The sequence below is a fragment of the Gavia stellata genome, chromosome 2 (assembly GCF_030936135.1).
Source record: "Gavia stellata isolate bGavSte3 chromosome 2, bGavSte3.hap2, whole genome shotgun sequence".
Classification (NCBI taxonomy): Eukaryota; Metazoa; Chordata; class Aves; order Gaviiformes; family Gaviidae; genus Gavia; species Gavia stellata.
This window is the reverse complement of record NC_082595.1, coordinates 67,286,319-67,308,757: the sequence shown is the minus strand read 5'-3', so window position 1 is coordinate 67,308,757 and position 22,439 is coordinate 67,286,319. Positions and strand designations below refer to the sequence as shown.

At 38.8% G+C, this 22,439-nt stretch overlaps 1 protein-coding gene across 4 annotated transcripts in view; it reads right to left on the bottom strand.

Moving 5' to 3' along the window:
- Nucleotides 1-939: 939 nt before the first annotated feature.
- USP45 (ubiquitin specific peptidase 45) overlaps nucleotides 940-22,439 on the bottom strand; it is a 58,865-nt gene continuing 37,365 nt past the window's right edge. Inside the window, exons 9-20 of one of the 4 annotated variants that reach the window (XM_059829476.1) lie at nucleotides 19,650-19,737; nucleotides 15,871-15,952; nucleotides 14,781-14,872; nucleotides 13,540-13,566; nucleotides 12,669-12,725; nucleotides 11,186-11,329; nucleotides 7,412-8,081; nucleotides 5,599-5,696; nucleotides 5,115-5,201; nucleotides 4,498-4,651; nucleotides 3,280-3,319; nucleotides 940-2,768 (exon numbers count right to left, since the gene is read on the bottom strand). In XM_059829476.1, coding sequence (XP_059685459.1) covers nucleotides 2,729-2,768; nucleotides 3,280-3,319; nucleotides 4,498-4,651; nucleotides 5,115-5,201; nucleotides 5,599-5,696; nucleotides 7,412-8,081; nucleotides 11,186-11,329; nucleotides 12,669-12,725; nucleotides 13,540-13,566; nucleotides 14,781-14,872; nucleotides 15,871-15,952; nucleotides 19,650-19,737 — 1,579 coding nt within the window. In that variant the 3' untranslated portion in view covers nucleotides 940-2,728. Of the gene's footprint in view, nucleotides 3,320-4,497; nucleotides 4,652-5,114; nucleotides 5,202-5,598; nucleotides 5,697-7,411; nucleotides 8,082-11,185; nucleotides 11,330-12,668; nucleotides 12,726-13,539; nucleotides 13,567-14,780; nucleotides 14,873-15,870; nucleotides 15,953-19,649; nucleotides 19,738-22,439 lie in introns of those variants that run through there. The other 3 variants (XM_059829463.1, XM_059829470.1, XM_059829481.1) reach the window with 3 other exon arrangements.

The window sequence follows — 22,439 nt, the reverse complement described above, 5'->3', positions numbered from 1 at the left end:
TGGTAAGAGTTTTGCTAGTTCATAGAACGCAAGTGATGGAACTGGGAAACATTATGTTATGGTTAAGGATCAATGAAAGAAAAGACACTGACACAGAGGCTTATGAAGAACCCGACATAAAAACAGATGAGGCTGATGAAGAAAACAGCGGTGCCCTTGTGGGAAGAGAAGGGTAGGATGAAGCGAAAGCCCTTTCTAAGCTATTCCACATGAAGAAGCAGGCTACTGCACTTTCTTGGGGTGGAGGGGGACCACAAAGGTATGGTGTAGCTCTATAAAGAGTAGATGCTGTAGGCCTGAAAAGATTTTTGATCTGGTAACAAGATGTTTTAAGGAGAGTCTTAAACTTTAGAGCCCTTCAGTTAAGTTCTGAAAACACATACCTTTTCAATAATGTGCATGCATCTGGCAGCTGCAGGAAACTACAAGTTCCTAGACTTGCAAATAACCTTTAGAATCACGTTTAACATTTTAGCAAATACAGGATGTTTTCCCCGTTTTCCAGCTGCACTCTGACCTCTTGCAATTCCTGACAAGGAACTATAACAGGTCTTCAGTATGCATATTTATGTACAATTACTTGCTTTGGAGCCAAAACTTGCCACAAAAAAACCCCCTACGTCTTAAAGGACAGGCTAAGTGTGACTTGCATCTAAAATTGTGTATGACATCTCATGTTAGTCATAATTTCTTCATTCTAAAGCCGTAACTTCACCTGTTGCCCTCCTTTTTAGAGAATGTTTCCTTCTATAGTATTTTCATACCTGTTCCTGACTCTGAACTTACTAGAGTTGCTGCTAACACTGCTTTTTATTTCAACTCAGGAAGCCTCATCCAGGAGCAACAGTGATGGCTATCTTGGATAAAGGCATTGGATTTTTCCATGACATTTTCTCTCCATGTTCTATAAAATACCTTAATAGCAAGGAAATGTTCCCTGGCTGTTAATGAGGAAATAATCCTGCCAGCATCTTTCATGGCATCCTAGTCAGTATGTCCACTTAGGAAGATTTCAGAGGTCCAAACTGTGTTTAACTGTGTTTTAACTCTGGTTAAAGAGAAGCGAAGACCAGTTCAAGAGTTTCCTGAAAATAGCATTAAAAATAAGAAATAACAGGTTAAGAACCTTGTTCTGTTTCTCTCCTAGTTTTGTACTCTAGGGAGGTAGTTCTAGGCTAAAAAGTAGGAAATTAAGTACCCGTTAATTTCAGTAGTTTTAACAGAAGTCATCAAAACTAGGAACTTCATTCAGGCCTCATCTAGTCTGTCTGCTTTAAGGTGGATGAAATATACTCCATCTGTGGTCTCCTAGCAAAATTGTGTCACAGAAGTGAAACTTAATTGCTATGTGCTCCGATTCTTGCCCAGATGGCTAAAGTTAACTGCTTGGTTTCTCTGAGTTTTACTACTTTTGGTAGACTGAGACAATTTTTATCTGCAGAGGGAAAAACTGATTGCGTTGGCCAAAATGCATAGCCTATTTTTGACCTAAACAGCGGAGTTTTCCTTTGTAAAATAAAATCCTGTGTGACCAGGGACTTACTCTGTCATAACAATCAGTTGCGTGGCCTAACAATCCGTAGTGCCTGCACAAGTATGTACAAGTAATGTGGCTATAAATTATACCTCAGCAGTTTGAGCAAATGCAACTATGGCAGGTTCTGCTATTTCCTTATGCAGAAGAGTGAATGCAGGTGGGATGAAGCTCTGAAACAGAACTAGAGAATAGGAAAGTCATGCAAGTAGGTATGAAAACACATGGTAGAGATCATAACAGGGACAGCACCTTTTTTCACCAAAAACCATGAAAATAGTAAGTAGAAATAAACATAGACTTTTCTCTACCAAAGAGTAAGTTGGACAGGATGAAACTGTTACAGAAGTAATTTGTATTTAAGTAACTGCTTATTAAATACATGAATTACCACATAGCTTCAAAGTAGTCATCAGATTTTGACCTTAAAATGTATTACTCTGTGCGATGGAAATGAGAAATTACCAAAAGCAGTAACAACTCTAAACAGGGCAGTCAAACAGAATACAGAAACAAGTTCTGCCACCAGGACATGTGCTGTCCTCCACTCATGACAAAGGGAAGTCCAGACATGTATCAGAGGGCAAAAGTCATCATTTACTGTCCAACTCACACCCACAGTGCAAAAATAATTTATAGTTTATTACTCCTGTGAGAAAAGTATTCAGGAACAGATAAACAAATTCATGTTTAGAACCAAAAGTAACAATTACCCAGTCAGTTACACTTAAACCCCATACATATCCATATACAAGCTTATATGCTGTACTTTGTCATAATTATGAAGTTGAAAATTTACTAAATACAGAAGTATTTGTAATTCTCTTTTCTAGTAGGTAAAATAACAATATATATTGATGGATTTATGGTGTGCATATATATATTCACGCACACATGTATACCTATATATCAGAGGATATACATACGCACACCAAGTATGTATTTGTATTAAAACAGGAGTACATTGCTATACCGGTGACAATTGGAGACAGCTCAAAGGGTACTGGGTATCTGAGTATTCACTGTCACTTTGTAGAAGCTGTATTTTTGCAATCCATTTCCCAGCTCTATCAGGAAGGTGCACTGCAGCATTACCCAGAGACACCTGTTCTTACTCCATTCTGGAAGCACTGTGCTTTGCAATTACTACATGTGGAAGCAACACAATTTGACAGGTTCTTGTTTGCAGAAATCTTAACAGCTGACATCCAATCCAGTGATGGGAGGATCTGGACTAGATCACAAAAAGTTGAAATGCTTTATATCGTTAATGTACACCAGCAAATCCAGGCACTTAACGCTATCAGTATTTTTATTCTCAACTGTTCTAGAACTATAGGTGAAAGCTTATCTTTATTAAAATCAAGAAAAAACTTTCCATGGACCTCAGTAGGATAAGATATCATCTTACATTCTAACAGTACTGTATTTTAATGAATCCAGGAATTTTAAATGTTTGGCAAAGTGCGTACTTTAAGAGAACCATTCAGGTATTTATAATAGCTTGACTGAACTTCAGAGTCAACATATGATAAATTCTCAACAAGATAAAGGCACAATATTTACAGGTACTCTTACCACTGCAGCTTTAAATAAGATAAACTAGATAGATAGATAACCACTACCATCTTTTAAATTACACTGTTGAGAATTATAGTAATAATCTTTCATAAAAAAGTAGATATGCTTGTGCATTTAGTACTCTTGATTCTGGAACCATCTGAACATGGGCATCACTAACATACACCCACTGTCCTCCTGACGCTCCCATGGCTTCTTTTAAACCTGAAATGCAAAAGCAAAAGAAGTTGTTTCTTGTCTTTCCCGTCATCATCAAACAAATACAGTGGATATTTCAAAAAGCAAGAGAAGCTTCTAACCCACAAGAAGAACTCATGACTTAGATGCAATCCAGTATTTGTAGTTTGAAATTTACATGTCAAGGACTACTGTAAGAGAAATTGGTGAAAGACACTGCTTACAAATGTACACTGCCATCGCTTTTTTCATATTTTTTCAAAAAGCCTAAGATGTTTCAAGTACAGCAGTTATACTAGCACACAACCAGTTCTGACATAGAAAAAATCATATTTCAAAAGCTGACCAGCATGAAATTAAGAACACAAGAAGATCTTATTTGTTCTAATAATCATGGCAAGGGAAGCATATGACCGAGGGAGACTTCCATTTCAAAAATAATATAAAAAATTGCCCTTCTGGGAAATGAGCTTCAAATGCGAAGTGATACTACACAGGATAGACAATACAGTGCTTGGTTCTCACTTCCCCCATGAAGGGAAACAGAAAATATATTTACTTTACTCTGACAGCTCAACATTCTTGCCTCCACAAATAGATTCTAACCTCCACTAACAGACTCTATCCTGCGTATCCAAAACATACTAATAAGAACTAGTGTGCTGTTCTCAAAATACCAACAGAAATCCTACAGCAAACCTTGTATCCTCCATGAAAAAGTTTCTTGCTGTTCACATTAAATCAGAGTATTCCAGATTTTTAAGCATTAAAAAATTTCCAATCCTAAGACAGGTAAAATGCTCAAATATATGGAAAATTTAATTTAAATTGTCATGGATTCAGCTCTTGTACTAGAACATTTTCAAATACCGAATATGCCAAATAATTGCATTTTACCAGACACAACTATTCATCTGGACATATTATTTTGACCGGGAAAGAGAGGAGAGTTTTCCATCAATTCCCTGTTTAATAACTGAACCAAAATTCCATTATTCACTCAGCAATATGTGGGGTTAATACAGAAGTCAGTCATGTACTAGGTGTAACAGAAGAAAAAGAACTGACTTATGTGGCCCTGAAAATAACAGAATATTCTGAGCTAAAACAATTATTTGCTATAAATCCCCTTAAGGATAAGGAGCTGTAGCCAGTGGTTGCTTTTGGTTTTACTCACAGAGAAAGGAGGCTCTGTTTGTACATACCCAGAACATTTTTAGTGGTAGAAATATGCTCTAGTAATTTCTTGGAGGGTGTCCTGACTTTCACATACGCCGCATAATGACCACCTCTCATTGACCCACTGTGCTCCACTATTCCGTAAAGACTATATAGCACTCTTGCACCATCCGTAACATTCTGCATTCCCAGAAACACAGAAAACAAAGATAAATTATTTCACTATGCATTTTACAGATATCTTAACTAGCTGTCAACAGTATTACTTTAAAAGAAGCAAACAGATATCGACAGCATTTCCAAGGGTGAAATACATCTGTTAAAAATACTCACTAGTTTATTAATTGAATTTAGTTACCATGGAAGCAGCAATACTTGTCTTTAATGCTGTTAGATACGCTAACACTATCGGCACCATAGCTTAACTAATACTAGTTAACATCCTTCATATTCTTGATATGAATGGAATTTCAATGAATTACAATTCTGATCTCGGGGTGCTCTTTGAAAACATTCACTCTATAATTTGTGTAGGAAAGGAAGGAATAATAAACATCATCATCATCATCATCAATCCCACTTAACTTGTGCTCAGGACAACAACTGTTGAAGTACAATAAAAATAAAGATTTGAAATGCGTACCTTGCAAGATGCAGAACAAAATGGTGCTAAGTCTAAAATCAGTGGGAAATCCACATGCCTATTTACTTTCCGTAGACTCAAACCAGCCTTCAAAAGAAAAGAAAAAAAAAAAGACTGTAAAATAAATATTTTTACTAGGAAGCTTTTTAAAGCTAAGGTGTATTACTATACTATTAAAATAAACCAAAACCAAGAATAAGATTGTAACCAATTTAAACAGTCTTTGTTATGTTTTTAATACAGTGCCTGCTACACATAAGCATAATGGACATGTAAGAGGTTTCCCTGGATACATCTGAATGACTAAATGCACTCTGAAGGTATTAGACAGTCAAAAACCCATAAGCATGTTTCAAATCGTGGTTCTACCAGGAGAACCATGGTTCTCCATACAAAAAGCAAATACTGGTATGCACAACACCACAAAGAATTGCTTGTCCATCAGTGGGGCAGAGGAATATATAAGAGGGTTTTAGCCTTTTACCTGGTGGAATCTTTTCAGATGGAGAATAAGAATAGCAGGAACTGAAGAAATCAGCAGCTGTTTCCGAGCATTGGTGTAGACACCTTCCATTTTCTTTTCTGTATTTATGAATATCAGAATAATTTGTGAAGTGAAGGCAGTCACAAAGAATTTAAGCATTTTTTAAACATCTGACAGAATAGATCTATGTTGCAATGATTTTGTATGTGTTATAAAAAATGCAAGGGAAATTTTGTGGAGTAACAGAAAAATATTTTCTCATTTCTCTAGTTTTTAATGAACATAGTCTGCCAAATCTTAGCATTATTTTAGCCTGTCCTGTGCAAATCAGATCGAAAGTTGGAAGCATGTACACTATCTAGGTCAGCTTGCACACTGAGATACCTACATTGTCTGCTACTATAGCACCCAACTTTCCTGTTAAAACCATTTCACCTGAAATACACGGATGATCACTGGAATAAGAAATGGAAGGCACAGGTCTCTCTAGCTATGGTAATGTCCTAACCACTAAGATAGAAATTAATTTTCCATTTTTCAGTTCTTTCTGACTGACTACATACTTTGTGCTTATTTAAGAGAAAGGTCTGAGGAGGGGTGGCTGCTTCAGGATGCCTCATAACCTGCTGGCTTGAGCACACAAGACCTGGATATGTGAACTCCAGTCCTCCTATGGTGCAGAGGGAATTGAACCCGGGGCTCTTACCAAAACTAGCTCACTGGTTAGCTATACAGTAAAAGGGAACATGCCACCAGCTTTTTTTTTTTCTGAAAAAAATAATTAATTTACTGGTTTTATACATGTCCAAAGGAAAATATTTCATTTGAGGTAGAATGGAGCATTTCATGTAAAAGTAGGTGACTTCTTAAATCTTTCGTTTTAGAAGGAAAAAAATTAATAATGATTAGTTGTGAACTGATTTTCCTTTTTCATTTTTCACTGTGCCCGTGGCACCAAAATATTATTTATATAGCACTTACTCTCAGTCCAATAATGATAAATGAATGATCATAAAATACTATTTCTAGATTAATTTTTCTGAATTTACTCATGCTTAACTTGTCTCTCTCCAGATATCTATAAATGCACAGCAAACGGGCAATTCTTTGTTACTGTAAGACTTCCCTTTAGATTTTATTTACAAATAATCAGAAGAGCTTAATTTTTTTATCCTTCTGAATTACTATACATCAAAAAAAATCCTCCAGTCCTTTTTAAAAGTTTATTTTTCATTATATTTAAATTGTTTTTCTTACTCAGTGAACCCTGATGGTCTGCTTGGGCTATATAAACATCGAGGAAAACATTGTCACAAGAAGGTAGTTCTCTCTCATCTCCATTCTTACAAATCTTTTTAAGTTTTTTTTTCCCTCTTCATTACAAGTGTCTTTTTTCGCCCCACTTACATACTCAATTACATTACTTCCCTGAGTATGTAAGTTGCTAGAGCTGAATATTACAGCATTTATTTCAAAGCTTCTAGGATTGTAAAGGACAGAAACAGCAGCAAAGATCAGTATCGAACGATGAGCCTATTCAGTTTATGGTCATCTTTAAATTACTTATCTTGGGTAAAAGAAAGATGCAAAATAAATTCTAAGTTACACCTACAACTATGTTCTCATATAAAATTTAGTGTTGCTGCCTTCGCAGGATGAAGTTTTAAGTTGTCACAAGCAAGTTCTGCTGGAGGAGACATTTCCTACCTAGCCACAAGGGGGAGGGAGGCCGATGCTGGAGCAACGAACAGCAGCGAGCGCACAGGTTTTGAGAGGCAATTTTGTAGTGTCCAGACAGGTATAAGCACTTTACCTGTGGAGCTGGTTCTCTTCTGATACTTCTGTTTCCTTTCTGTGCAGCTCTCGCATAAAAGCTTGTTGTTCCCCATTAGGAGCTCTACCGAGGTGAACTGGTAAAGGCAGGACTGAACAGAACATTCCTTTGAGCTAGTTATGTAGCTTTGGGAAAGCGTCTGGAAAGCATTTTGAGGGTTTTGGGATAGCGGGGATTTCTCTACTGAGAACATGGAATTATTCGATAAACCTAATGCAGGATCCCCACGGCTCGATTTTTTATCTTCATTTATAGTACCACAGAGGCTGAGTTTGGATATGGCACTGGAAATCATCTCATCATTACTGTCACTTTGTTTGTTGTGCGGCATTTTAACATTTATGTGGTTGACGTGCAAACCAGACATGTTGCTGGACGGGCTGAAAGCTGTTTGCTTAGAAGCACTTTCGCTTTCTGAGGCTTCACTGTCTGCATCAAAGCTGCTTTCAGAGCGGCTGGCTTCCTTCTCACTGCCGTCCGTCTGACTTCCATTTACAGCGGAGTCAGCACTCGTGTCTTTGGAGTACAGGACGCCAGAGCTACCTTCCAGCTCAAGCTTTTTGGGTTTTTCCTGCATGATAACGGGACTTTTTTCTTCTTCATTAGAGGGGGCTTTTCTGGCAAGCCGTCTCTCCTGGTTCAATTGATTCTGTAAATTATGGTAGTATTATTTCAGTAATAGAGGGGAGAAAAAGAAAACAGATCTCTGATCTAACATAGCTTTTGAAACATGACAAATTCAAAGCAAATTAAACCTGCTATTTTATATTCGCCATCTCTCACGTGTTTAAGCTAGTTGATCTCCTTAAGATCTTTTTAAACCAATTTAGGATTAGAAACTTACATCCCAGTCAGCTAAGAGCATTATACTTACTGTGAGATCAATACTTCCCACCACTAATTACATTCACTTTGTGACAGCTGTGGATGGCACATCTGAAGTGGTATTCACTTAGCCTAACTTTGGCTTCTAAAAGGTTCTCAAGTAGTAGGTGGGCACTAGCCTCCCATCAGAGGCCTTAGCTGGTGAACAGCTCCAGAAGAAAATTCAACTCACCTTGTTGGCATTTGTCTTAGAATTAAATAAAACATCCCTAGTCATATGTTTCCTAATTTGCAGATTATCTAGAGTTGATTTTTTTATTTTATCAAGATTGCAAGAAGAAAAAAAAACTTTGCTGCCACAGAAATGTACTACTATAGATTAAAAAAAGCCTCCAGAACTTAAAGCTGCCATAATTTTAAGTGATTTATAAGTGTTCATTATTCTTTTCTTTCTTTTGTTTGGCTTCTTTCCAAAAGGAATGAGCAAATTTCCTTCCCTTTTGCTTTTTCCTTTATCTGAGCTGGATCAAAATTCCAGTGATGCCAGTGGGAATCTTTCCATTAACCTCAACAGTTTGAGTTTTAGGCCTTTTCTCCTTTAACAATCAGTGTCCGCACCTTCTTCTTTCCATTCCTTCCTTTGTTTCTACCACACGTCCTTTTGCTACTTCTGTCTCGTTCTCTTCTCCTATCAGTTTTTTATAAGGTTATACTGTTACATTTTTTCTTCACATGTATTTAGTGTGTTAGGACCTGTTTCAGGAGAGTATTTGTGGTCCCCAACAGGGCACAGACCCTTCCAGTAGGCCTCACTGAGATACGAGGTAGAAGAATCTAAAACTGTCATGACCTCATAACCTATAGCCTAGGCACATTCCTAAAATAAGGCTCGAAATTCCCTCTGAGTGTCAGAAGCCCTGCACTTGCACCTTCCGCTTCCTAGCGTTAATAAGAAAATACCTTTTAAACACAGAAACAAAGTGACACACAGCACGAGTTAAGCTCACATCAGTGCTTTCACAGAACAAACTACAGAAACTAACTTCCATGGGTTGCTTCTGTAACAGAGAACCTGAGTGGAGGGAAATACCCTTCTGCACACCTGGTCATGTGCCTAAACTGCAGCGAAGTGTAATTTTAGACATGTCTTTCTGTTTAGTATTTCCTACTGACTATCTTTAGGTAGCTTCTCATTTGGTAGAGACGGTTTCTGGAGTGTTTTTGTTTTGGATCCCACTCCAGGTCATGCGTACCAAAATGTTAGGCACTACAGGTAACTGCCTAGCTTGCAGACACTGAACTTTGTTCAGTCTATCCCTTAAATATATACCATAGACTCAATTAATGAAAAATCCTCAAGCACATATTCAGTTTTAAACTTCAATCAAGACCTTAAGTCCAAATGAAGTCCACGTGAAAGACAAAAATTATTCCTGAATATATTCTTAAACAGGGTTTAAACATGCACTAAATGTACGACTTCATAATTCCAGTTCATAAACTCAAAAGCAAGTGAACAGTTTAGCAAAAAAAAAGAATAAAATCCCAATAAAAATCATTAGAAACCCCAAAAACTGTTTTCTATTAGGATCATCTCCTGTCTCAGTTAAGCTTGCTTGCTTTACAAATAGAGAAGAGGGAGAGGAACTTGTCTGAAACTACTGCTAGTGTTCAGGAGTATTATGCAAACAGCAGTCAAAAAATTCTTAAAATTGTGAAGCTCCCCATTTCAGAAGAAAAGCCTAACAACCAGTGTTCAGGTACTCTGTTGCCTACAAAACCACCCAGAGGACACCCCCCGTTTTCACAAGCAAACTTACGAGCTGATGAATTGAAGTCACAGAACATCAACAAACACTGACTGAATTCAACAATTGTTTGTTTTGCATTAGAAGTTTTACTGCAGAACAGATATATTACACTGAAAATCATTCAAAAAAAGTCTAAAATAATGATAAATACATGTCTGAAAAGAGGAAGGGGGAGCAGAGAATCACAAAGTCTCTCAGACATACTTCTATGTCACTTTATCCATTCTTACTGAAAGCAGAGTTATTGCTTCCTTTATGTTAGTCTATCTAATCTAATTTATTGAATCCATACTGTATTTTATTTTCTTAATTTTGAAAACATTTCAGTAATTGTGTTTTATGTATCAGTATCAACACTATTATTAAGATTCTAACTGGCCACATAACCCTATATGGATGATAAGGCTTATTAAAAAGACGACTGTTAATAACGACAGTATATGACATATAATGACATTATATGACAATAATGACAATGAGAGCCTTTGTCACATTTCACTAACAATAATATATGTGCACTAATATAAACAAATAATCAATTCTGTTAGGCTGGCATATTTGCAGAACCCTTCTGCTACCATCAGAAAGAACTGTACTAGGAGGCTGCACTGGAGACAGGCTGAACCGAACTCTCCAGCCCTCGGGCTGCTGAAGGCCAAGTGGATCACGCAAACTGTGCTCTCAGTCTCCAAGAGTCTCTGCTGGCTGTGCTATTTTTGTTGTACCCACTGCCAACTAATCCCTCGGATGGCACTAATGCAGCCTTGCCTGCTCTCTTAGCCAGCATTACAGTTCTTGTGACTGCAACCAGAAACAAGCTACAAGGACACCAAAAGAAAAGCAGTCAACAAAACCGAAAACAACATGAATTGAAACTAACTTGCAGATTATTTTTTCCCTTACAAACGAAACCCTGTAACTGAACACTAAATGGTTCCCAATGGCTGTCATTTCTCATACTGCTAATAATGACCTAACTATTTTAAAATAAGCCTATCTCAGCTATATGTATACAAAAAACCCCCCATTGATAGGTGTCAAAACTCCCACCCCTGTAACCCTAGAAACTTCAGAATAAACTCAAGATGACTGGTTAGGCGAGTATGTAAGTTCTTACCTTATCTTTTGTTAAAGCGTGTTTCTTGACAATTTTGGGTTGATTATTCAGTGTACTGATAGAAGAACAGTTATACTGACCAAGATCTGCCTCTTGTACACTTTTACCTTTACCTGTTCTTCCCAAAGGCACGGGTTTTGCAACCTAAGAAATTAGACAGGAAATTAGGCAAGGAAATATGCCAATTTTGTATTCCTTTGCAAGCTACAGAAAAGATGAATGTAGGTGGGATTTTTTCCTTTACTTTAGAAAATCGTAACCTCCATAAAACCAATTAACTGGCCCCTGAATTGTGGTGTGGGACTACTTTCTAATTTTATTTATCATAAACTCACTGTCAACATTTTGGAAAGATCAACTGAGAACCACAAGAAATAGGAATGATAAAAAATTCCTGTACAGAATACATACCAAATAATCTATTCTAGTATTGCATAAGCCCATGCGTAGCTGTATGAGATGTGACTTTATCAAAGGGGACATAGCTCCCCGTAAGTCAGTCTCCAGTGCAGCCTACCACCTTATGATGTGATGAAGGAGCTGCTGCACGTCCCACATCACATTAATGGTAGCAGCGTATCTAGACTATAAAGGAAAGAGACGACTGTAAAGTAATGCACATCCTCAAGTAAGTGCAGCAATTGCTAAAAGCCACCACATCTCTCTCTCAAACAGAACCCATGAAGTTCCCATGTTGCGCATCTGAGCCAGGAAGCAGAGGGGCCCAGATACTCAAAATGTTCTTAAAGCTTTAATTCCCACAGACATCTGCACTCTGTGCAGCAACAAAGATGGAAAAATTATTATGAACGAAACTGGTGTTTGTAGACAAGTACATTTTATACAGGATTAAAAATTATATTAAATACTCTCCCTTAAATACACATGAATATACACAGGATGGGGGAAGAACCACTCCCAACGCAATCCCCCCTACTCTCAAATGAAAACCCCGCAAAACCAGAGTATATGCCTTTAAAGCAACACGGTTCCCCTGCAGCTAATGGAGGCATTCTGTGAAATGCCGAAAACATCAGAATAAATATATTCAAAGTCTATTCATTTTTACACTGTCTCATCCCATAGGTGCACTTCAGCCCAAGGGACTCAGGTTCTCTAGATGCAAACCAATAGGCTAGAATTTAACTTTCTGGACCTTCCAAAAAAAAAAAGTTTATAATCATTCTATTCATATAAGTATATACTAACAATACTACTAAATTAAGCTAATCTCAGACCTACATATACTGTAGATTACTATGGTCATTTTTTCCAAGTTTGGACTTATAACATTGTATGTCTATATATGTATAAACAGAATCATATGATGATCAGATGTATGACAGTACACGTATTTATGGACAAGCACACATCTTTAGGCTTGAAATCAAAACTGTGTGTATATCCATAAATGTCTTCATAAAGGTATGTAAAAATAATCCACTGGAAGCAATAGTTATTTATTACATATTCTGTTTCTTACCCTCTCCTCTATTATAGGAAGTGAAAGATCAATGAAAGGTTCTTTTACTGTTGAAATCTTGAAGAAAAAGAGAAAATGCTATTAAATGCAAAGAACACAATATATGGGTTTAACACATAGCTGCCTTTTTAAAATCAAATTGTTATCAGAAACTATACAAAAAGCTAATTAGTTACAAGATGTATCAAACTACAATGAAGAACTTCCCACAAACATTTTTTTTTTATTAATTTTAAGTTAGCTCTGATTTTCTTTCTAACACTGCACAGAATTTCAGCATACAGACACAAAGGGCAAGGCCATTCATCTGGGCACAAGCTGGACCTAAAAGCAGTGTGGTGCTCAGGTTCTCTGAACTCCAGACAGATTTTCAAGTCATGTGGGTTTTCTAGATGGTACAATTCTGCAGAAAGCTAACTTGTAGAGTTTCCTGTCCCTGGACGCTTCTGGGCAGGTGTTTGACCTCATACAGTGTTAAGCAGCAAGGACTGGTTAATGACAGTTATATGACAGGTTCTAACCTGACGCTCTCAGAAAAGATTAAGTCAGGCTTAGTGATTACAGCTAAAAGCTTTAGTAGAAATTTTCACACCATAACATACGCCAGTAATTGTTAAAATAAATCCAATTACTGGGGAAAACAGGACTGAAAAAAACCCAACTTTCTTTTCTGTTCTGAAGTTTTATTTTGCCATCTATAAGCCATATAAAATCTAAGCTGAAACTGGAAATGTCTGGCAAATCATACCTAAAGACATCCTCTCTCAGGACTTTCCATCTGCCTTTATAACTAGAACATCTCGTCCAAGCCTGTTCCTTACGCTCTCTCCCTTGCCGTTATCAAATTCCTTCCAAAACTGACTTATCTTACCTCTGGAAAGACTGTGAAAAACAAGGCCTTAAAAAAAAAAAACAAAAATCATGTTGTACATGTAAGTTACTGAACAAAGTCATGCCCTCAATTACTGTCATCGTTGCCCTTCTCTTACATTTGTGACCCTATCTTCCACCTGCGACATTTGAGACAGACTGTAAGCCTATTTTTGCCTGTTGTGCAAGGAACTAGGCATGGTTTAGGTTCCGGTAAAGCAATAAATGAGATCAAAACTATTGTAACTACGATGACTGCCTGCCTGATGAGCAATGTTCAAACAGGGGTTCCTCTAAAGTATGAGTTTGCATGAACGAACGTTAGTCAAAAATATCTTTGCCAATGCAGGCAAAGGAAAGTGAATGCTAAACTCTTCCTCAAAGGGCTACAGCTAGCAAATTCCCACGTCCTTTGCAGGCAGAGTATAAGAATCCAGCAAAAATAAATGAGACATGCAAAATACGTACAATCTCTATTTTGTATATAGTCAAAGTTCTTCATTGATACTAGTAGCACACTGAAGTGTAATCTGCACATCCCACACAGGGAAGTTTACCCGGCACTGCAGGACTGTGCTTAATTATTCAGACTGATTGATTTACTTAATGTCTATAATATGAAATATAATGTTTTAAACCAAACACAAATGTAACATTCAATTAGAAAAGTCATGCAAATAAGATTTTTCTCTTCCAAAGTTAAAGAAAATTATAAGGATCATGGAAAGCATTTATGATGAAATGTCAGTAATATTAATTATGAAAGGATGCTGTTTATTAGGTTTATTACATTAATTATCAAACATACTTCAAGAAAAAAAATTTAGCATTTCCCCACTCATACACATTCAAAGTAAGTAATTCCCAATTTTCAGGTATATCCCAGAAGAGTAGGCAGGAGGATTTACGTTTTAAAGATAGGTGTTTTAAAAATATCAGACAAAATTGGGGGGTAAGACAGATGATTATAGAATTTGGAACCTCCAGCCTTAAGTCAGATGTAAATTCAAGCCCAGTGCTTGAATCCTTTTTGAATTCAAAGGACCCCTCTTCTTAGGTTTGGGAGGATAATGCTTTAAAGAAGGAATAAATAATTTTAAATGAGAAACTTTCAATAAAGTCTTGTTTTTACAAACAGACAAACAAGTATAAAATTGGCGATACAATTTTATACTTTCAAGACAGCGTAATCAAACCAGTATGTGATCTATTCCACATCAAACCAAATTCCAGAATACCTACATTTTCACATTCCTCACACATGACAGTGCTAGTCAATTCACCAACAAAGATCCTATCTATGAAGTTCATCTTCACACCCTCTCTTCCATATGCTGAAAAAACATTGCCTTTTTTAAATGTGAAAAATAACAGATCCAATGCCACACTATAAGTACAACAAAATTCTTTCTAAGATTTATTGTGAAAGCACAATTTTAAACATATTCAAAATGTTTTGAACACAATACAATAACTAACACATCATATACTGTACTATCTGAACATTTAAAAATATTTTAGTCATACGATTCCCTTTTATCCTTCCCTTCCCCACCTACTGTAACAGAATAATAATACTGTATCTCTCAAGAAGAAGCCTTTTAAATAAAATCTCAGTTTTCTTTTGAATATATAATATCGTATTGCCTTAATATAGACACTAGGGTAGCAGACAGGTTGTCACCCTTTCTAAATGGTTTTTGAAACTATAAAACTCTAAAAAACGAGACAAAAGCCTGTTCTAACATGTCTCTATGCCTTAACTGTTGCAGATTTGGGAAGGGTGACTTTCAAAACCACTTAATCATTATAAAGACTTTAATTGAAACAAAATCCCCAAAATTAGAACTTTTGCATAAACACACACAAAACCTAATTAAAAAACTCATGTTTTGAAAAAACATGCCTTCTTTTGAAGCAGCTTCCTATCTTGCCTTTGTAGTCATATTTAGAGTGCTCTCAGTATCAGTCAGCTGACAGAAATCAGTTTTATTTATGGAACGTGGCCTCTCTGAGTGATACAGTAATTGTGGCTATGTAACAAACCTGAAGATGCAGCAAACTATTTTAGAAAACCAAATTAAATTCTACCTGTCATTACAAGAGGCATTATTAATACAGGGGAAGACTTTATCCTGGATACAAAGATGCAAGTCAGCACATACTAAGCTCTCTATCCTTTAGATACACACTAGGTGGCACTAGAATAATACATAATAAAAGTCTTCTAACTGCAGTACTTCGGGATTGCTGTTTGCAACAGTCAGTTTTGAAGAAAATGGTATTTAAAAACTTACGCATTTTTAAAAGTATTCAATAAAGAGTTGCATACCTTTGACTTTTCTTCTAGTTTCTTCATCTGCCGTCTTAGTAGTTGGATTATTAAATGCTTTTAAGATACCAGTTTGTATACGCTATAATTTAAAAAAAAAACCCACCAAACAAACGTTTAGCAAGTATTTTAAGTGTAAACATTCTAAAAACTATTAACATATGATTAGATTTTATCTACTCTTATTTCCATAAAATAAGCATAATTTAATATTTTAAAGCTACTGTTGTTATTCACCAACAGCGTCAAAGCTACATGAGCTTAACTTCAGCAGGTAACCATCCATAAATTTCCTCCCCTTAAAAAGAGAGCCGTTGTAGAGCACCCGAGAGGTTAGCAAGAAACTGTAAGATTTTCCACTTCCACTGTTGGGGGGGGGAAATGCTGAAGAAAAATGGACTATTACTGATTGACTAGGATACAAAATACTTGAAGGCAGATAAGTATCTTTCAATAGCCAGACTTCAACGACTGTGTTTGGGCAGGTTTTCTATTACTTCTGTTTACTTTCTAACACTGCACATTTCAAAGTTATGTTCGAAAACCTTAGGAGAGACATAAAACTTTTTATGAAACCCTATAAACATCATCAACATTTGCTCAAAACAATCCTAAAACCCACGTTTTTGACAGTAGAATCAGAAATAAGCAAATTCATGCAGGTGAGCTGTAGCTGCACCTCAAAACAGGGGGTGCTTCCCCCCCCTTTTTCTCAGCTGCCCTGGGATAAGGAGATGCTGTATTCCTGAGACGCGTGCCCTGGCAGCAGAACCGCACAGGCTGGTACAAGAGGCGGCTCAGCCCAAGCTCCGATGCGCTGCAAAGAGGGAAGCTGGAGGCTGCATCAGGTCCGTGGCCAGGGAACACTGCAGCGTGCATGACCCGTGTTTCCCTTTTTCCTGGCAAACGTACTGGCTCTCCAATCCACAAACTCTAGTAACAGGTACAAGTCTATCAAGTCGGTGTGCAAATGACATTTACAATTACATGTGTCACTGAAGTCACACTTGGAGAAAAGTACCATTCCAGAGACAAAGAGTGATACCAAACCTTCTGCAAGTAACTCAAACCCTATGTCCTAACAGGAAAAGAATAATAAATAGCTCTTGTTTGCAGGCAGCAAAGTGTACTTTCAAGCCATATATTACAAAAGTGTTACGACGACAGACAGTGTCGGAGGTTTGGTTTCCAGTTCAGGCACCCATCAGACCAAGTCATACTCCTACCTTATGAGTATGTGACCTGGCTTGTGAATTAACTCCCGCTGCCCCAAGCTCAGCTTTGTTCATCTTAAAGCCAACAATATACTAAAAGGACTAATCAATAGGTAATTCACGAAGTTGAGCACCATAAATGGGTTTAGGGCCATAAGCAACCCTTTTGTTGGGATTAGCGCGTTGAACCATTTATTTAGGTCAAAGAAAGACATAGTCTTTGAATGGGCAGGGTGCTGCGGACAATGGCAGCAGACATTAATCAATTAGCAGCAGGGTTCAGTCACGTCAGGCCCTGGTGTGAAACCATCTCCAGCCCACATTGCTGGAAATGGCAGACACTATGTCATCTTTATTGTAGTATCGACAAGCTTTTATCTTAAAAATCCACTTGTGTACATACACACTTTCTAACTTTTTTTAAAGGGACAGGAAAGAGTTCAATGCTGGTGTCGGCTATCAGATACAAAACCACAGAGAAGAGGCAAAAGTGTAATGTGATTTTTTGTTAGTTCCTATAACTACTGCCATGTTATATATCATATGTGTTTCTCATCAAAACTCTTAGGGCTTAAAAAAAATTAATCCCAGTAAGGAAAGGGAAGCAGGGATGGCCGCGTTCAGCTCTCTCGCAGGTGGATGGCAAAGCAGCCGGCTGCCCTTTCAGCAGGGCTGTTCCCTCTTCCAAGAGTAAAGTTTAAAAGCGGTGTGAAAGAGAAAGGTTAGCGGCCATAACCCCTGCTCCCGATTCTGGTGGCAGACACGTTGCTGCAGGCAGGCCGTCCCCATCCGGAGCCCGCTTGGTGGGGAGGCCAAGGGGGCAGCTGCCGGGCTCCCGCGGCAGGCAGAGCTGCTCCTGCCTGTGTCCGGCCGGCATGGCAGCCAGCGCTCACCACGGGCCTGACGTTCGCCATTTGTCACGCCATCTACAGACCCGAAACGTGGGAAAATTAAATAAATTTTTTTTAAAAAAAGAGAGAGCGCTTTTACTAGTACTGACGCTGGCGGAGCAGCCCAAGGTGATAAAGAGGTGTTTGCAGTAATGGACCATTAGGGCAGCGGAGGGGTGTAACTGCAGGGCAGGGTGGGACCAACCTCTCCCTGCCCAGTGATGGGGGCAGCAGAAATACTCTACTGCCCAAAAGGTCACTTAGAATTCTCACCATCTTCCATTACTCTGTTGTGGTAGTTACAGTAGCTGTCACTGCTCTCTAATAATGAATGATTCAAAAGGCAAATACGAATGCAGGTTATCATAATGATAGCACATTCACTGGTGAAACAGGAGATTGACTTGAGGGGAAAGCGCAGTCACCTACTGGAGAAAAAGCTTAGTTGTAGTAATCGTGCTTTCAGTGAATCCTCATTTGTGAAGCACATACAGTTTCCACCTTTTACTACATGAAAGTCAATGACCAAATAATAAAGTTTCCCTCTACTGCAAAAACGTGACAACTGTTTTCTCACTGAAGTCAGCTGCTTCTGTTGTGTGCCCTTTTCAACACCTTATTTTGTAAGCGTGGCAATGACAAGGTTTCTCCCTGTAGTTCAGTTCTGTTTATGATCAAGTGTACTGCTGACAAGACCAATATATATTAATATTCTGGTGGGATGGGGATTTCTTCAGCTCTACTCTAGTGCCAGGAACTGAGCTCAGACACAGCTTTATTTCTTATCTGCAAGATAATTCAGCTCAGGATCATGACATTCATCACATTACTAAATGAGAGGGAAGAGGAAATGCGCTGGTCAGTACGAGATTTCAGGCCCTCCTTTCGAGGAGACTTAGCAAAGGCTATTTACCAAAGTATCATCTGAAAAGAAGGGTCCAAGACTAAGTCAAGCAGATGAAATCTGATATGGTCAAAAGCAAGCAAACACACACTTTCTTGCATTCAGCAATGCAGGAGGCAGAAATAACGAAGGAAAAGAAACAAACAAACCCACACAGGGACACTTTTAATATAATATAACTGCTTATATACTTAGCAGACTTAGATGTAGATTTTAAGTAATGAAAAGCAGCATGTTATTTATAAGGTAGTTCTTCACACTTTCAAGAGATACAAGAAACTTTCCAAGATTTTATTTTTGTCCTTTTTTTTTTTCATTGAACTAGATTTCAGTGAAAATTGTGGGCAGGCCCACAGCTACGAGCTGCTAATTTCTGTCCCAAAGCTTTAAAATGCACTTTGTCAGTTAAATCAGAAGTGCTGCTTCTACTTTCTTGACTCCCCAGAAGTCCTTTTTTTTTTGGATCCTTTTATTTTTTTTAAATAAAGGCAAACAATTCAGATTCGTAAAGTTATCACGATCTACTAAAGATACTCTTTCTAGTGCTGACTGAAACTTTCATTTCAATCAGCAATTTTAACATATCAAAATGAACATAATTAAATTGTCTTTAAAAAAAAGTTGTCATTTTTCTCAAGATAACAAAAATGGCCACTCTTATTTCATTAAAACATCTTTAAAACTTTGGGAACATGAAGAACATTGAAGCAATGAATAGTAGTTCACCATACAGTCAAATAAGTTCTTTAAAAACACACACAAAGACCTTACCTTTGTTTCTTCAATCCTCATCGCATCCAACAGATAGTGCAGAAGCTCCTGGCTGTCCTGCTGCTGGAAGCCCTTAAATCGAGGAGCTCTAGAAAAGAAGTGGTAAGGAATTTAAATTTACATTGAGAGGTTCTTAATGAGACAGCGTCTACATCGGACTCTTGTTGGATGCCAGGGGTACAAATAGGTGCAATCCCTGCTGGACCTAATGGGGCTTTAGGAAGCTCTTGGTGTGGTTGCAATTACACCAACAAGGCTGCACTTTCAGCTGGGTAGCATTTTGACCCTATTGGGGATGGCTTGACAAAACTACCACTTTGCCAGTAGAGTTTCACCCATGCCAGCAGCACTTTGCTGACAGACCACACAGTACTTCTGTATTGCCAAACTGTCCCAATGTCATGCAGGAGATTTTCAAAGTGCTTAACCTCCCTTGTTATCTCACCCTTCTCTCTACCAAGAAGAAATCTGAAACGTGCATAAAACAGTCCGTACATAGTAAACCAGAGACAGTATTATAGTCTGAATTGGAAAAATATGATCTTGAAATGGAAGGGAAGTCACAAGGTTGTGCATCAAACAAAGAAAAACTGAGGGTGAGAATCCAAATGAGAATTTCTTAACTTCTTAAACAAAACTATGTATAACCATCTCTTCCCAATGGCTCCGCAGTCAATCAATCCAGTAATGTGCAGCTTACAGAACTGAGTCAATGAGTAAGATGGGAAACATGCAAAGAGTAAGTAGCATCACATAAGCATATGGATTTCAAATGCTAATAAGAAAACATAAGAGAAAATTGTATTAATATGATACCCTGACATATGTAATTTATATTGTATTCAATTCAATTGTATTCAATTGTATTCAGTTGGGGCCTGATGGCATCCACCCAAGGGTGCTGAGGGAGCTGGCGGAGGAGCTTGCCAAACTGCTCTCCATCATTTATCAACAGTCCTGGTTAACAGGGGAGGTCCCGGATGACTGGACGCTTGCCAATGTGACGCCCATCTACAGGAAGGGCCGGAAGGAGGATCCGGGGAACTACAGGCCTGTCAGCCTGACCTCGGTGCCAGGGAAGATTATGGAGAGGTTCATCCTGAGGGCACTCACAGGGCACATGCAGGACAACCAAGGGATCAGGCCCAGCCAGCACGGGTTCATGAAAGGCAGGTCCTGCTTGACCAACCTGATCTCCTTCTATGACCAGGTGACCCGCCTAGGGGATGAGGGGAAGGCTGTGGATGTTGGCTACCTGGACTTTAGTAAAGCCTTCGACACTGTTCCCCACAGTATTCTCCTGGAGAAGCTGACGACTTGTGGCTCAGACAGGTGCACTCTTCGCTGGGTAAAAAACTGGCTGGATGGCCGAGCCCAGAGAGTTGTGGTGAATTGGCGGCCGGTCACAAGCGGAGTCCCCCAGGGCTCAGTATTGGGGCCTGCCTTGTTTAATATCTTTATTGACGATCTGGATGAGGGGATTGAGTGCACCCTCAGCAAGTCTGCAGACAACACCAAGTTGGGCGGGAGTGTTGATCTGCTGGAGAGTAGGAAGGCTCTGCAGAGGGATCTGGACAGGCTGGATTGATGGGCCCAGGCCAATTGTATGAGGTTTAACAAGGCCAAGTGCCGGGTCCTGCACTTGGGTCACAACAACCCCAGGCAACACTATGGGCTTGGGGATGAGTGGCTGGAAAGCTGCCCCGCAGAAAAGGACCTGGGGGTGTTGATTGACAGCCGGCTGAATATGAGCCAGCAGTGTGTCCAGGTGGCCAAGAAGGCCAACAGCATCCTGGCTTGCATCAGAAACAGTGTGGCCAGCAGGAGCAGGGAGGTGATTGTCCCCCTGTACTCGGCGCTGGTGAGGCCGCACCTCGAATACTGTGTTCAGTTTTGGGCCCCTCACTACAAGAAGGACATGGAGGTGCTGGAGTGTGTCCAGAGAAGGGCGACGAAGCTGGTGAGGGGTCTGGAGCACACGTCTTATGAGGAGCAGCTGAGGGAGCTGGGGTTGTTCAGCCTGGAGAAGAGGAGGCTGAGGGGAGACCTCATCGCTCTCTACAATTACCTGAAAGGAGGTTGGAGAGAGGTGGGTGTTGGTCTCTTCTCCCAAGTGACGAGTGACAGGACAAGAGGAAATGGCCTCAAGTTGCGCCAGGGGAGGTTCAGGCTGGATATTAGGAAAAAGTTCTTTACTGAGAGAGTGGTGAGACACTGGAATAAGCTGCCCAGGGAGGTGGTGGAGTCACCCTCCCTGGAGGTGTTCAAGGAATGTGTGGACGTGGCATTGCAGGACATGGTTTAGTGGGCATGGTGGTGTTGGTTGATGGTTGGACTTGATGATCTTACAGGTCTTTTCCAACCATAGTGATTCTGTGATTGGTCTTTTATTTACGCTAAATTTCTTCAATTAATCTTACAGATATTGGAGATAAATGCTCTAAACAGGATTTCCATTCTAAGAGTATTGCCAATAAGAAAAGCCAGGGTTTGGGGAGGGTTTTTTTGGTAGGAAGAGTTAATCACTCTTACGTTATCAGGTAAGAGTTACTCTTATACTTGCTTCCCAGAAGCTTTAAAAGGACCTTTTAGTATTGTGAATTATCAACTCACACCATATCCACATCCAACCTCCTGTTCTGCAGTCTAACAAACTGCAGTACTTCACATCTGACATTCATAATAAAACATATAGTATTACCAGAAGCAAACAAAACACAGCTTCATACCTAAAATGGAAAGAGCCCAAAACTGATGAGACAATCTATTCACAGTTGTTTTTATTCTGAC